Genomic DNA, 15950 nt, shown 5'->3' with positions numbered 1-15950 from the left:
GTGGGCATCCTTTTTAGATGCCCGAACCACCTCAACTCACTCCTTTCTAAGCAGAGGAGCAGCTGCTCTAATCGGAGTTCCTCACGGCTGGCTGAGCTTTTCACCCTATCCCTAAGGGCGACGCCAGCCACCCTCCTGCGAAAACTCATCTCGGCCGCTTGTGCACGCAATCTCGTCCTTTCGGTCATCCCCCATCCTTCATGACCATAGGTGAGGGTAGAAAAGAGGATCAACCGGTAGATCGAGAGCTTTGCCTTCCTGCCTAGCTCTCTTTTCGTCAGAGCAGTGCGATAAAGCGAATTCAATACCGCCCCCGCTGCTCAGATTCCTAAGCTAATCTCATTTTTCCCCATTGTCCCCTCACTTGCGAACAAGACCCCGAAGTACTTGAACTCCTTCACTTGGGCTAAGGACTAATGTCCTACCTGTAGTAGACAATCCACCGGTTTCCTGCTGAGAGTCATGGCCTCAGATGTAGCGTGGCTGATCCTCATCCCAGCCGCTTCACACTCTGAGTGTGAGCCTAGCCAGTGAGTGCTGCAGGTCACTGGCCGATGAGGCCATCAGGACCACATCATCTGCACAATGCAGTGATGACATTTCCAGCACCCCGCACTTGTCGCACGAGGCCGTATGTACAGCCTCGTATACCAGTCTCCTAGACCCTGACTTTCCCCCCGCTTTCCCCCTACGGTCTTTTGGCTGTAGGGAGAAGGCAGAGCTGCCAGTTACAATCGTGGCACAGTCCTCTGTCACTTAGGCCACTGCCCTGCAGTGGGCTCTCTGCTTGCACACGAGCAACTCCAAGACACACGGCATGAAGGCGCACTCCCTTCAGCCAAGTGCGTGTGAGGCAGCGGCGTAGTACAGCTAGGATTCTTCGGCATCCGTGTGGCATTCCCGTATGCTTCATGAACGGGCTGGCCACTCATTACACTTGGCCAACTATACGGCTTTGCGTACCAGCTCCTAGACCCAGATCTACCCCGCTCTCTCTCTGCATTATGTTGGCTGTGAGGAGAAGGCAGAGCTGATGGATCTGTTATGCTCTTGGCCCGCTTGATGAGGCACACCCTGCAGCGGTATTCTCCGCTTGCAGGCGAGCAATTCATGGACGGTGTGAGGTTTGGAGGGGCCAGACAGCTTTCTCTCTGCTGTCGGCTCGCCTTCTCTCCGAGCGCTATGCGTGTTGGCGAGAGCGGCGTGTTTACCAACCTGGTTGGATAACACACTGTGGTGGGGACATCCCATTCAGTTCGAGCACCGTCCCCCAACCTTCATGGGGTTGGTGGAGACTAGTGGAGGTTGCAGGACCCCGTTGCGGGCACAAATTTAGCAGCGGAGGTGGCTTGTCCCTTGGGAGTTGAGCCCTTTCTGGATCTTTGAGTTTTCAAGAAATCAGTTGTTAGGCAGAAATTCTGTGTGGGAGCGGGCTCTTGGACCACACCCCTAGATCTCAAGGTGTGGCCGTCTATCACGCACCTGTTTGGGCTGATGGCAGCCGCCCACGCGGGGGTCCCCCCTGGGTCTCCTATTTTTGCGCAGACTACAGCGGTGGCTGCCCAGAGGTTGGACCCCAGGGGACACAGGCTCAGGGGGGTCTCCGTACCCCGCTCGGTGTCGCCTGACCTGGTATGTTGGGGAAGCCCCCCTAAACTTCGCAAGGGGGTTCCCCTAGGCAGAGTGACACCTACGTGGTGGTCTTCACGGACACCTCTTTGCTCTTTTACGGGTTGGGAAAGAACTTGCCTCTCCCACACGGTCGGAGGCACACTTGGCCTTTGGAAAACATTATTTTCTGAAGGCCAATGTTTTTTTTTTTCAATGTTTTCCACAGTATGCATATGTTTTTGAATTCCGAATGAGGCAGCTAGCTAGCGGCATGACTACCTACTATTTTTATATATATATATATATATATATATATATACATTAATATATATTAATATAAGGGAGATAGATGGTAAGAGAGAGAAACTCTTTCCGGACCATGACCTCATTAAATAATATTGTAGTCATTTTCATGGCCAATAAAAGCACTTTGAGTCATGAATCGAGAGACAGAGAGAGGTAGGGAAAGACAAGAGATAGAAAGAGGTCGAGAGAGGTAAAGAGGGAGAGAGAGGTAGTTGCTGTCATAACAGAAACACATGTTTGTTTAATTAGCGTGTTGTGGACCCGTGATATCTGCCCCCTGGTAATGGACCTACTATAAATACACACACATTATGCACACTACATACACACACACACGCGATCATATAGTGTGTGCTGGGGAATGAGAGTAGCCAGAGGGATTGTGGGTAATGTAGTGTTACCGTGATGGATCCCTCATGGTGTAGACCCTAAGGGGTCAGCCGCTGGGCTACTACGTCTATTATTAATATTATTCTTCATGCGTGATTGAATGGACACTGTACCACAGCGCTCTGAGGTTTGTCACAGGCGGCAAAGCTCTCACTCAGCACTGCACCCTATGTGCCAGGGTTCAGTGGCCTTCATTGGCCTTACGCAGACTCACTCTTTGGCATATATGAGTCAATCCTTGGTCCGCTCCCTTCTTACCTTTTGTGGGTACATCGCAAATAGGAATAGCCTTTCTTGTACTATCCATCCCTAGGGTTTGCCCTGAATTTTCAGCCTTTAAGTTTTAGCCTTGCAGCCCGGAACATCTTGCAGACAGATCTGCAGCGGAGGACCTCCTCATCCATATTGAAGCATACAAAAATGTCGTGAAGGGTTTGGAGGCAAATCCAATTGGAATTTGTAATTGCTTCCCAAGCTAGACCTGTCTCCAGAAGTCTGTTAGGTATATGATTCGGAGACTTCCAACTAAATGTTTTCCTTGCATACTTTGAATGTTTGTTGTACGATGTATGAAACTGTGTTGCTGCGATCTTGGCCGGGGATCCTATCAAAAACATCTTGCCATCTCAATGGAAGTTGGCTGGTAAAATAAAGGTCTTATACATTTTATTTTCAAATAGTGCCTTGCACTATGAGAGGGGGCTTGAAACCCCAGCTCTGGAGGTGCGTTGCTGTGCTGAGAGTTCAGGGTTTTTTCCAGGGCTGGTGTGTTTTCATGGTGCTGTGTGGCTAGAGGAGCATCCCGTCCGCCCTGGTTAGCGTCGCTATGCGTCTGCAGGCACCGCTGGATTACCAGGGCAATGTTTCCACATGACTGGGAGGAGACGCCAACTAGCTGCTATCTGGCGGCTAGCTGCTATCAAGTCGAGTAATAATTATAAAAAAGGAGAACCGTCATGCTGTACTATTTTTAGCACTGCTTCACCGCATGTTGTCAAAGTTGCAGAATGCATCATGAACTCGATCTGACCCCTTACGCGATTCTGAAAAGTATGTAGATGTGGAATGACCTTTTGACCTTTCTGGTCAACCTGAACTTTGGAAGTTTAGGACAGAAAAGTTCATGTTACTTAGACCTAAAAGTACTCTTTTCTTACAGTTCAGATTGTAAACCCTGGAACTTAGACCATAAACCCTCTTTCTGCTCTGACCAGCACAGCTCATGTCTCACTAATCTGACCATGACAGAGTAGATCTCGTTGTGGAACACAAACTGGTCAGAAGACTGTCTTACCCTCAAGTCATCTCTACAATCCACTCTGACCGCCCGCCTAGCGTACCTGGAAGGATGGTCCTCCAGTTCCTTCTCACGGTCTCTCCCCTAGATAAAGGACCCACTTTAGCTGTGATAAATCAGACTGTGGGTGTGATAAAGACAGAACAATGGATATATGAAGAATGCAACCATTATAAAAGGACCGACTCAAGCTGTGAGTAGGACAGACTGTAGCTGTGATAAAGACAGACTAACTGAGATACATTTCAGACTCTAGATGCGATAAAGATTCAGAAATGAGAAACAGACCTGGTATTGAAGCAGGTCATCTTGCGTTGTAGTTTTTAGAAGCAGGCCATCGGTTGAATTATTAAAGCGAAGCACAAAGTGCAGCTGCGGCCTCGCTGTGCCTTGTGTTGCAGGTCGGGTACGCTCGTACGTCTGGAGCGTGCTGCAGGTGCATCATGGGTAAATGGGGCATCCATTAGGGATCTGGGCCAACCGGAGCCCTCTGATCTCCAGGTGAGCGCTGCCTGGCTCTCTTCCTCTCCCTCAGAGAGGAACGTGCTCAACTTTGCTAGAGCTTCAACTCATTCACAATGAATCAACACTTCACCATGAACACATGAAGCCTTCACCCACCCCGCCCCTCCATCCAGTCACCCCTCCATCATTCTATCATCCCTCCATCATTCTGTCTCTCCTCTCATCCCTCCATCATTCTGTCTCTCCTCTGTCATCCCTCCATCATCCTGTCTCTCCTCTCATCCCTCCATCATCCTGTCTCTCCTCTGTCATCCCTCCATCATTCTGTCTCTCCTCTATCATCCCTCCATCATTCTGTGTCTTCTATCATCCCTCTATCATTCTGTCTCTCTTTTTCCTTTTGTCATCCTAATTGCCATGACATCATTGATCAGTCAGCTGAAATGTACATTTTGAAGGTTAAATAAATACGTGACTCCATCTCACTTACTCACACAAAACATTTATTTAAACGGGCAGATAAAACAGGTCAAAACATTTTTACACCAAAACCTTGGAATTCAGCTGAGAATCTAAACCAGACTAGAGCAGGAACCAACAGGTCCGGTAGAGACCAGGATAAGACTAGACCAGGAACTTACTGGTCCGGTAGAGACCAGGACAAGACTAGACCAGGAACTTACTGGTCCGGTAGAGACCAGGACAAGACTAGACCAGGAACTTACTGGTCCGGTAGAGACCAGGATAAGACTAGACCAGGAACTTACTGGTCCAGCAGGGACCAGTAACTACACCAGGACTACACCAGTAAAGACAGCGGTAGTCCAACAGCTAGGGGCTCTTCAGTATTTCAGGAGGGCTACGAACATCATCCTCATCATCATCATAAGCAAATGACTCACCAAGGTCAGCCGGCATGCTACCATGGAAACGCTGGGTTCTAGGTCAATGAAGAAAACCTTGGCATCGTACTTCTGGTCTGTAGTAATACTATTGTACCATGGTAGTACTACTACACCTGGCAGTACTACTTATGTACCTGGCAGTACTACTAATATGCCTGGTAGTACTCCTACTGTACCTGGTAGTACTTCTAATGTACCTGGTAATACTGCTATCCCCCCCCCCCCCCCACGAGATATTCGGGTCAGTGCTTGGAGCTCAGACCACAAATGATCCAGCATCTCGTCCAAGCAACGGCTTTAAATAGTCAAACTTTTTTGTAGAAAGAGTTTTTTGTTTTTTAAACTGAATCTTCCTCACAGCCCGTTCCCACAACAGTAGAACACATCAGTGTAGAAAACAGAGACATTAAATACATCTCGGGGTAATAAGGATCTATTTACAGTAGGCATCATCGTGGCAGAGGCGGCGAAGGATTGGTTTGTTTGATACATGCGTGTCCAATATGAGGACCTAACAGAAGACAGGGCGCCGGAGGTTTAGCGAGCATAAAAAGAGTTGTACATTATTTGTCTGCTTAGCGACGAGAAGGACGTACACTTTTCGGATGTGGGCGTCTCTGACGTAGCGAGCAGCGGGGGCGGGGCCAACTCCATGCGAGCGGGCGTGTGATTGGCTGTTTGGAGCGCTGTAGGATCCAGTGGTTATAGATGGCCTGTGTCTACATAGCACAGGCTAATGGGTCCGGACAGTGTCGAGACAACAGATTTAACACTCTACGTGTTAGTGTCACAGCTAGCATCCCTGCTAGCCTAACAGCTTCTCATATCAGAGGCCTCTGTGTGCTAGCCCCTGTATGTTAGCGTTGTCGTGCTAGCCTCTGTGTGCCAGCCAGTCTTTATGAAGCCTCATAGCCTGGCCCCAACATGAGTGTGTGTGTGCCCAAGCACACAAGGTGCATACCGGTATCTGTGCATATTTAACAATGTGTGCGTACTTGTGTGTGTTATTGGTGGGGGGGCTTGGGGGCCGAAGGAGCGTGTGTGTGTGTGTCTGTGTGTGTGTTATTGATGGGGCGGCTGGTGGAGCCAGTGGGGGGGGTGTGTGTGTGTGTGTGTGTGTGTGTGTGTGTGTGTGTGTGGTAGGGCTGGGGGAGCCAGTGTGTGTGCGTTTGTGTGTTATTGGTTGGGGGGGCTGGGGGAGCCAGCGTGTGTGTTATTGGTGGGGGGGCTGGGGGGGCTGCAGTAGCCAGTGTGTGTATCTGCTGAACTGAGCTGCAGTACTCAGACTCTCCTGGTGGAGGCGCATGTTGTCGTGACGGAGGAGCTGCACCTCCTGCTGCAGGAGCAGCTTGTCCTCCTGCTCCTAGTGTGGGGGGGGGGGAGAGTTAGAGAGGAGAGAGTGGAGAGTTAGAAAGGAGAGAGTGGAGAGTTAGAGAGGAGAGAGTTAGAGAGGAGAGAGGAGAGTGGAGAGAGTGGAGAGAGTGGAGAGAGGAGAGGGGAGAGGGGAGAGAGTGGAGAGTTAGAGAGGGGAGAGTGGAGAGTTAAAGAGGAGAGAGGAGAGGGTTAGAGAGGAGAGAGTTAGAGGGGAGAGAGTTAGAGAGGAGAGGGTTAGAGAGGAGAGAGTTAGAGAGGAGAGGGTTAGAGAGGAGAGAGTTAGAGAGAGAGAGGAGAGTTAGAGAGGAGAAAGAGGAGAGAGAGTGGAGATGGTTCAGTAATTGTTTCATGAGGGACTAGGAGTTAACCTCGGGTGTTTTGAAGCGAAGGGGCAATTAGTCGATGAATCAATAAGTGGACAGACAGAAGATTTATCTAAATCTATTTTGATAACCGATTAATGTTATTTTTACTTGATAAAGGAATAACCAAACATTAGTGTGTTTGGGAAACGGAAACAGTTACCACAAGTAACATTATGAAATGTGAGTTTAGCAATGAATTATGGGTAAGCTACCTTCCTCAGGTCCAGCTGCAGCTGATGAAGAGCCTCCTCCAATTGGCCGACTTTACCTGAGAGCAAGGCAGCAGACTTGTCACTGGAGAGAGGAGGGGGAAGTGGAGAGGAAGAGGAGAGGAAGAGGAGGGATGGAGAGGAGGACAGGAGAGTAGAGATGGACAGAGCAGAGGAGGGAGGAAAGGAGAGAGGTTTGTTCATTAATCAGGACGTCTAAAGATTCAACAGAATGGATGATTCTCCATGGTAGCGGTGAAACTGATTTGAGGATGTTGCTGACAATGTAATCGTTCTGTACTACTACTACTACTACTACTACTACTACTACTACTACTGCTGCTACTGCTGCTACTGCTGCTACTACTGCTACATTGCTGTGTTGATACTGCAGTAGTATGATAATAGTGTAGAACTGTGTAAAGTTAAGTACTACAGTAGAAATGTAACATAAATTTAATAGTGCTACAGACTGTAGTACCGTACTAGTACTGTTAATACTGTCGTAGTACTGCTGTACTGTAATGTACAGTGTTGGTGCTGCAGTACCATACCTGTCCTGCAGGGTGTCCACCCGGTGGGCAAGCTTCTGGTCCTGATCCAGGTCACACATGGAGCTCCCACCAAACTGGTCCGCTAGAACCACACATAACACACACACACACACACACACATTAATATAATCCACACAGAACTTTATAAAAACACACACATGCAACAGGCCTCCCACTAGAACTGACTGCATTGGGTTCTTATTTCTGACGGTTCTCCCTTAGTCCACAGAAGGACTGCAGAGCAGAGAGAACCTTGAGGGAGCTCTGTCCAATCAGAGCAGCCCGGGGGTGGGTCCAGGTGGGTTACCTGGTGAGCCCTGTGCTGCGGTCACCAGCTGGGACCAGGCCCTCCCCACCTCCGCCAGCTTGGTCCGCTCCGCCAGTGCTCCGTCGGAGCAACTCAGCCGTGCTGAAAAAAAAAAAGACCCCCGTTAGCATCTTCACTTCCTGTTACAGGCACCACTTCCTGTTAGCATCATAAATTCTTGTCACAGGTACCACTTCCTGTTAGCATAATACCTTCCTGTTACAGGCACCTCTTCCTGTTAGCATCACCACTTCCGGTTACAGGCACCACTTCCTGTTAGCATCATCACTTCCCATTAGCAGCCCCACTTTTTGTTAGCATAATCACTTCCTTTTAGCATCATCACTTCCTGTTAGCAGAACCACTTCATTAAAGCATCATCACTTCCTGTTGGCGGAACCACTTCATTAAAGCATCATCACTTCCTGTTAGCAGAACCACTTCATTAAAGCATCATCACTTCCTGTTGGCAGAACCACTTCATGTAAGCATCATCACTTCCTGTTGGCAGAACCACTTCATGTAAGCATCATCACTTCCTGTTAGCAGAACCACTTCATGCAAGCATCATCACTTCCTGTCATCTACTTTGTTGTTGATCCATTTTTTTGTAGCTCTTATCATCACTTGCTGTTGTATACAGCCACCACTGCCATCATCGACTAGCTCTCCTAGTTCCTATCGTCATGGTGATGCTGCTGGTGACCCAGGCTCAGCGGGGGGCTCAGGAAACAAGGTCCCCGCGGGGGGGTCTGGAAACAGCCAGCCACCAAGGGGTATCCCTTTAATGAGCATGTAACCATGGCGATAGGGCCCCGCCTCTATCAGCATCCCCACCATCCCCCCAGAGACTCACTCTTGCATAGGGAGGCCCAGGCCAGGGTGCTGTCCCACGGCAGGGTGCTGCCGTAGGGCAGGGTGCTGCCGTAGGGTAGGGTGCAGCGGTAGGGCAGGGTGCTGCGGTACGGCAGGGTACTGCCGTAGGGAAGGGTGTTGCGGTAGGGCAGGGTGCTGCCGTAGGGCAGGGTGCTGGTGTCCGCAGGGGTGCTGCCCTCCACAAGCGAGCTACGGGAGCTGATCAGGGACATGCTCCTCTGGTGGCTCCAGAGGCTCTCCTCCGACGTGGAGCGCTGGAGGGGTCGCCATGGAGACGCTGGGAACAGGGGCGCAGCTGAGAGTAGACACTGAGGAGACGGGGGGGGGAGGAGGGGGGAGGAGAAAGAGAGGGGAGCAGTGAGGGGAAGGAGCGGGATTAAGAGAGGAGAGGAGAAGATGGAAGCAGGGTTATTTTTCTATCACATTTCTCTACTTGTCTTTACATCATGCTCCTGGTGTTTCGAGGCCTTTGATTGGCTTTCTGCAGTCACCTGATCTTCGTCTTCAGGAACGGGGCAGGAGTTGGTCGTTATCATCCGAAGGAAGGCCTCCCTGGCTGGGTAGGGCTGCAACTGGAGCTGCAGGCTTCAGGCCCAGGGAGAAACAAGGGTAGGTTTAAATAACCGGAGTGAGTGCGTGAGTAGGTGAGTGAGTGAGTGAGTGAGTGAGTGAGTGAGTGAGTGAGTGAGTGAGTGAGTGAGTGAGTGAGTGAGTGAGTGAGTGAGTGAGTGAGTGAGTGAGTGAGTGAGTGAGTGAGTGAGTGAGTGAGTGAGTGAGTGAGTGAGTGAGTGAGTGAGTGAGTGAGTGGAACCTGACCTAAAAGCTCATACAAATCCACTGTTAGTGTGATTTAGGAAAGAATCTGGAGACAGGCAAGGACAGAGTCTAGTGGCAGGCTAGGAGACAGGCTAGGATATATGCTAGGAGACATGCTAGGGGAGCACTAGGAGACTGGCTAGGAGAAAGGCTAGGACACATACTAAGGGAGAGCTAGGAGACAGGCTAGAAGACAGGCAGGACACAGCATAGGACACAGCTAGGAGACAACCTAGGACACATGCTAAGGGAGAGCTAGGAGACAGGCTAGGAGACAGGCAGGACACAGCTAGGAGACAACCTAGGAGACATGCTAAGGGAGAGCTAGGAGACAGGCTATGACATATGCTAAGGAAGAGCTAGGAGACAGGCTAGGAGACATGCTAAGGGAGAGCTAGGAGACAGGCTAGGAGACATGCTAAGGGAGAGCTAGGAAACAGGTTAGGAGACAGGCAGGAGACAGCATAGGACACAGCTGGGAGACAGCCAAGGACACATGCTAAGGGGGAGCTCTGAGACAGGCTAGGAGACAGGCTAGGGTACAGGCAGGAGACAGCCTAGGACACATGCTAAGGGTGAGCTAGGAGACAGGCTAGGAGACAGGCTAGGAGACAGGCGTCTACCTGGACCTCAGACTGAGGCTGTTAAGCAGGTAGAGGAGGGCGTCGGCTCCACTGAAGGACCAAGACAAGAGGAACCAAGTTCAGTGTCACCATGACGACATCATGATGACATCGCCACATACACCACCCTGAGACTGCTCCACCACCACATACACCACCCTGAGACTGCTCCATCACCACCCTGAGATCGCTCCATCACCACATACACCAGCATTGGGTCCTTTGTGCTGGGGGAGTTGCGATGCTCCATCCTCTTGGATGGAGACTAGCCGTGGTACCAGCCATCCTCAGTGGAAGCTCAGCCAAATTCCCGAACCGTCTCACCTTTGACCGGGCTATGTTTTAGGATTGCTAAACCAAACTCAAGAGGGAAGCTATCCACGGAGGATGGAGTGCTCCCATGCTCTCCCTACCACCGTCAATTCTGCTTATAAAACGGTACTCATTTGTTCTGGACTGAAGATGATTGATGTAAATTAAACTCAAGAAGGCACTTCGCTGGCATGGTACTATGATTACAGTGCTTATGGTTAAACTGCTGCATGTTAGAAGCAAGAAGTCAAGGGTCCAAAATCGAACAGGGGTCCTCTGAGCGGTCGAAACAGCTTTAATGACTGAACAAACTTAAAGATCTGATGGGTCGAGTAGTCCGCTGGACGTAACATGGCCTGCTTGTTCCGAGTGGGATGGTTTGTAACTGTGCTGCTCTCCCCTCTAGTCTTATACTGCCGCTCTACACTCTGGTCCTATGCTGCTCTACACTCTGGTCCTGTGCTGCTCTACACTCTGGTCCTATGCTGCTCTACACTCTGGTCCTGTGCTGCTCTACACTCTGGTCCTGTGCTGCTCTACACTCTGGTCCTATGCTGCTCTACACTCTGGTCCTGTGCTGCTCTACACTCTGGTCTTGTGCCGCTCTACACTCTGGTTCTCTCCTGCTCACTTGTGACTCTCTCTTTAAAATGACAAAATGCGCTCATTATGAATCTCTCTCTGATAGGCTCGAGAGCATGTCACTCACCTGTCAGGACGCTCAGGGCCGGAGCAGCCCTCCGCCTTCTTCCATCCAATCAGATGGTCCTGTGTGGTTGGCCCCGCCCCTCGGCTCAGAGGAGAGGTAACGTCAGTGGCGGAGGGGGCGGGGCTTCCTCTCATCCCTCTGAAGTTCTTGGAGCAGCGAGAACCACTAGAGAGAAGGAGAGGTTTTATTTTATTAAATATTTGCATGACTTTTACACACTGGTTATCTGACAGCTGTCAGTTAGTATGCAGATAGAAAAAATATTAATACAAAACTGAAGAAAAAATGAATATAACATCAGGACCGAGCCAGCCAGCCCTAGAGAAGTCACAGAGTGTATTCTACCTGGACTGGGAGGAGCTCTCGCTGAGGTTCCCCAGGCTGCCATCTCTAGGGTGTCCGGAGGCGGTTGCCTGGGCAACACCCTGAGCCACGACCCTGTCTGGAGCCGCCACCTTACAGTACCCTTCCAAGCACCGCCCCTCCTCCTCACCCACGGAGAGTTGCGGGGTGGGGGGCGTGGCCACGGGGGGGGTGTCGATGCCGCTGTCGGTCGACGCCCCCTGGATGTAGGTGAGGCCTAGCTCCTGGGGGTCCATCGGGTCGGAGGAGCCGAAGGGCCGGTCCGGACCGCTGGAGGCACTGGAGGTCGTGCTGGACATGGTGTTGGTACTGGACACACTGGAGCTGCCCCTCACTGCCTGCTGGGCAGAACACACCGTTAGCCTGCTAGCAACTAGCCTCGCTGGGCTGGAACACACTGTTAGCCTGCTAGCAACTAGCCTCGCTGGGCTGGAACACACTGTTAGCCTGCTAGCAACTAGCCTCGCTGGGCTGGAACACACTGTTAGCCTGCTAGCAACTAGCCTCGCTGGTGTGGAACACACCGTTAGCCTGCTAGCAACTAGCCTTGCTGGGCTGGAACACACTGTTAGCCTGCTAGCAACTAACCTTGCTGGTGTGGAACACACCGTTAGCCTGCTAGCAACTAGCCTTGCTGGGGCAGAACACTGTTAGCATGCTAGGAGCTAGCCCTGCTGGGGCAGAACACTGCTAGCATCCTAGGAGCTAGCCCTAGTGGGGCATACAGCACACCTTAAGCCTGCTAGGAGCTAGCCCTGCTGGGGCAGAACACGTTAGCATGGTAGGAGCTAGCCCTGTTAAGGAATACCACACACCTCGGTATGCCAATGTACATTGTATTGTACAAGAATACAATGTAACATGTATTCATGTTACATTGTTATTGTACAAAGTCTGACAGAATGTACACCTTGATCTAAAGTGGGACAGATGCAGAAATGAAGCAACTAAATGTAGGCGCTAGCCCCGCTGGGGAAGGACACACACGGTTAGCTTGAGCTAGCAGAACCATAGCTTTGTTAGCCGTCTGCTAGCTAAAGGTCCTGCTGGTTAAAGGGGACCCACCGTGGTCCGGCTGCTGGCCAGCCTGGCTCCTGGCTGGGCTCCCGGCCTGACTGGGGGCCGCTCACGCAGCTTGTGGAGCTTGGCGGAGGGGCGGCGGCCCGGGGCGTCTGGAGGGGTTTGAGAGTCAGGGTTAGTCATGTGATCACCCCCCACTCAGACCACGTAGGTCCTCCTCAAATATGACGATACAGGTCTCCTTATTAAGAGGCCTTCAGAAGACAAGGAACGTCCTAATATGGTTTGTGACAGATTTTTCTTTTTTTTTTATAAGGTAATGTGTTCTAGTGATGGATGGATGATTACAGGTCTGGAATCATCTCTCGTGTATCACCTGAGGATCTGGTTCTCTGGTCCGGTTTTGACTGGTCTCTTCCTTCATCCCCAGCTGGATGGGCGACCAAGGTAGGAGAAGGACTGCTAGAGAAAGAGAGAGAGAGTTCATGGTGTGATATAGGCGTGTTTATCATCCCAGTCTCGTTTGAGTCAGTTTGATGGGTCAGGTCATGGTAGTATTTGAGAGAGCATATGGGTCGTATTTGAGATGTAATTGGGGTAGTATTTGACGTGTAAGGAGGTGGAGTATGGAAGCAGCATTAGCGGCAGTATAGTTATTTGAGGCAGTATAGAGAATGTATTTTATTTAGTACGGAGATGGTATTTGAGGCGGTATAGAGGAAGTATTAGGGGAACTATAGAGATGGTATTTGAGGCAGTATAGAGGAAGTATTTGAGGCACTATCTAAGGTAGTATCGAGGAAGTATTTGAGGCAAGATTTGCACAGCGCTGGGCTTCAGTCCCAAGTGGACGGACTGTCCAGAACTAAACCTTGCAGTCTATTTCCAGAATGTTCTGATGTAACTAGATCTGGTGGTACTCCGGTATTCCGGCTGCCGCACCAACATTCCCAGCAGCGGATGTGGAAGCTTGAGGAAACCCAAGCCAGGAGCAGCAGGCGAGCGAGGAACCACCAGACAGGAGAGAGGCCGAGGTCTGTGGAATGTGTGGTTGACGGAGTGCGTGTGTTTGTGTTGAGACTTCTAGCAGGTGGGGCTCTCTGTGTGTACGTGTGTGTGTGTGGTCAGGGTCTAGGGGTCAGGGTCTGGGGTCAGGGTTAGGCTCTAATGGTCTAAAGGTGAGGACGGTCTGCCTAGCAACAAGTTTGTTAGCAACATCTAACAAACTGGCTAATGCTTACAAACTGGCCACAGCTAACAAACTGGCTAATGCTTACAAACTGGTGACAGCTAACAAACTGGCTAATGCTTACAAACTGGCTAATGCTTACAAACTGGCAACAGCTTACATACTGGCTAATTCTAACAAACTGGCAACAGCTTCAAGCTGGCAACAGCTAACATACTGTCAAATGCTATAAAAACGTGTTAATGCTAACAAATGCTATCGTTAGCTAGGCCTTGGTAAAAAAAAAAAAAGATTTCCAGTCAATAAAGTTTATTGACTGGAAGCAGTACAGCTACATCTCCTGCTGGGAATCAAAAACCACAACCAACAGTACAGCTACATCTCCTGCTGGGAACCAAAAACCACAACCAGCAGTACAGCTACATCTCCTGCTGGGAGCCTAACCCCACAACCAACAGTACAGCTACATCTCCTGCTGGGAATCTATCCCACAACCAACAGCACAGCTACATCTCCTGCTAGGAATCTATCCCACAACCAACAGTACAGCTACATCTCCTGCTGGGAGCCTAGCCCACAACAAGGAGTCTGCAGCGTCTTACCTGCGGTAGGTGCTGCACTGGGACCAAGTGCCGTTCGGACCTGGATCGCTGGTGGTGGATTGGTTGCTGGGCGAGTTGCAGAAGACAAGTCCCTCCCCCCGACTCTGAGATCCGCTCGGGGACACGGCATAGCCCAGTTGCATCCTGGGAAATTAAAACAACCCAAGCCAGTGGTGGTTAGTAGGGCGTCAAGATCAAAGTCACCCTGTTAAAATGGGAATCACACACTCTGCTATTATCTGAGTACTGTTATAATATAATATGAATCAGTACTGTTATAACAGAACACAAAGCAGTACTGTACTAGCTCAGTGTGAGCGTGTTCAGGCTCGCTAAAGCTAAGAGCTGACGTAGTGTGATTAAAAGGCCCACTGAGCGTGTTAGGCTCGCTAAAGCTTAGAGCTAAGAGCTAGCGTAGTGTGGTTAAAAGGCCCAGTGAGTATATTAGGCTCGCTCAAGCGATCGTTCTCCTCGTCTTCTACCAGAAACCACACGGTCGCTTGGAGCGCTGAAACATTGTTCACACCCACGTGAACACATCAACTTATGAATACATGAATTAATGAACACATCAACTTATTAATACATGAATCGCCTGCTCCTCGGGATCGTTTAACAGGGAAGTAGTGCCACGGTCCACTGCAGTGTGTGGGGCCCAGACACAGGTCAATGTGTGTGAAGTCCAGAGGTTCACATTAATATTTTGTTGCTGGACTCTCCCAGAAAAGTAGGAACAGATTGAAGAATGAAGAACTGACAAAAGACGATATATAAATATATCGCGTCAGAAACAGGAACTACAAATAATAGAGTATGTTAAAGTATCTCCAAGATGTCCAAAGGCAACGACAGTCCCTTCTCTCCGGACTGGGGAACACCGTGGTACTGATGAACGCAGTGTTAGGAATGTTACCAGCTGGTGTCGGTGGCGACATTCCCACCATGCATTCAGATCCCGAGCGGTACCCAGTGAGCGACCGGGCACGTTCCCTCCCCCTACAGCGGGGGTCCCGCCAGAGAGGAGGTGGAGCCAACGCTACGACTCGCTCCTCAACTCCCTCGATTGCGTAGCGCGGTAGTGCTCTTTTTCACCAGAGGTGGCGCCAAAGAGGAGGAATGGAGTCCTCGAGGTCCCGATTTGACATCGAATGGATTGCATGAGATGTTTAGAGCACTTACAAATGTGCTCTAAACATCAAAAATACTGACAAAAATTAAACTCGTTGTGGAGGAGAAATTATTTGACCGCACAATGCCTCGTCCGACTTGCTCCGTCACCATGGTAACTCGGGTCTGTAACAAGGGAACTAGGTTTCTACCTGCTCTGTTACCATGGTAAAATGGGTCTGTAACCATGGTAACTGGGGTCCTAACTGCTCAATCACTATGGTAACTAGGTTTTGTAACCATGGTAACTAGGGTCTGTACCCATGGTAACGAGGGTCCTTACTGATCAGTGGCCTTGGTAACGAGGGTTTGTAACCATGGTAATTAGGGTCCGTCGTCTGTTCCCATAGTAACGAGGGTCCTAACTGATCAGTGACCTTGGTAACTAGGGTTAGCAACCATGGTAACTAGGGTCCGTCGTCTGTACCCATAGTAACGAGGGTCCTAACTGATGAGTGACCTTGGTAACAAGGGTTTGTAACCATGGTAA

General features: G+C 50.2%; 1 protein-coding gene across 3 annotated transcripts in view; it reads right to left on the bottom strand.

Moving 5' to 3' along the window:
- Positions 1 to 4551: 4551 nt before the first annotated feature.
- Positions 4552 to 15950, bottom strand: part of LOC115540071 (signal-induced proliferation-associated 1-like protein 2) — a 25989-nt gene continuing 14590 nt past the window's right edge. Inside the window, exons 11-22 of one of the 3 annotated variants that reach the window (XM_030351052.1) lie at positions 14294 to 14437; positions 12879 to 12961; positions 12548 to 12654; positions 11465 to 11820; positions 11120 to 11284; positions 10099 to 10149; positions 9151 to 9244; positions 8640 to 8967; positions 7784 to 7885; positions 7477 to 7558; positions 6926 to 7007; positions 4552 to 6337 (exon numbers count right to left, since the gene is read on the bottom strand). In XM_030351052.1, the coding sequence (XP_030206912.1) occupies positions 6188 to 6337; positions 6926 to 7007; positions 7477 to 7558; positions 7784 to 7885; positions 8640 to 8967; positions 9151 to 9244; positions 10099 to 10149; positions 11120 to 11284; positions 11465 to 11820; positions 12548 to 12654; positions 12879 to 12961; positions 14294 to 14437 (1744 nt within the window). In that variant the 3' untranslated portion in view covers positions 4552 to 6187. Of the gene's footprint in view, positions 6338 to 6925; positions 7008 to 7476; positions 7559 to 7783; positions 7886 to 8639; positions 8968 to 9150; positions 9245 to 10098; positions 10150 to 11119; positions 11285 to 11464; positions 11821 to 12547; positions 12655 to 12878; positions 12965 to 14293; positions 14438 to 15950 lie in introns of all 3 variants that reach the window. The other 2 variants (XM_030351051.1, XM_030351053.1) reach the window with 2 other exon arrangements.

This window comes from Gadus morhua, chromosome 3 (genome assembly GCF_902167405.1).
Source record: "Gadus morhua chromosome 3, gadMor3.0, whole genome shotgun sequence".
Lineage (NCBI taxonomy): Eukaryota > Metazoa > Chordata > Actinopteri > Gadiformes > Gadidae > Gadus > Gadus morhua.
Note: the sequence above shows the minus strand (reverse complement) of the source record. Positions and strands in the feature narration are given on the sequence as shown.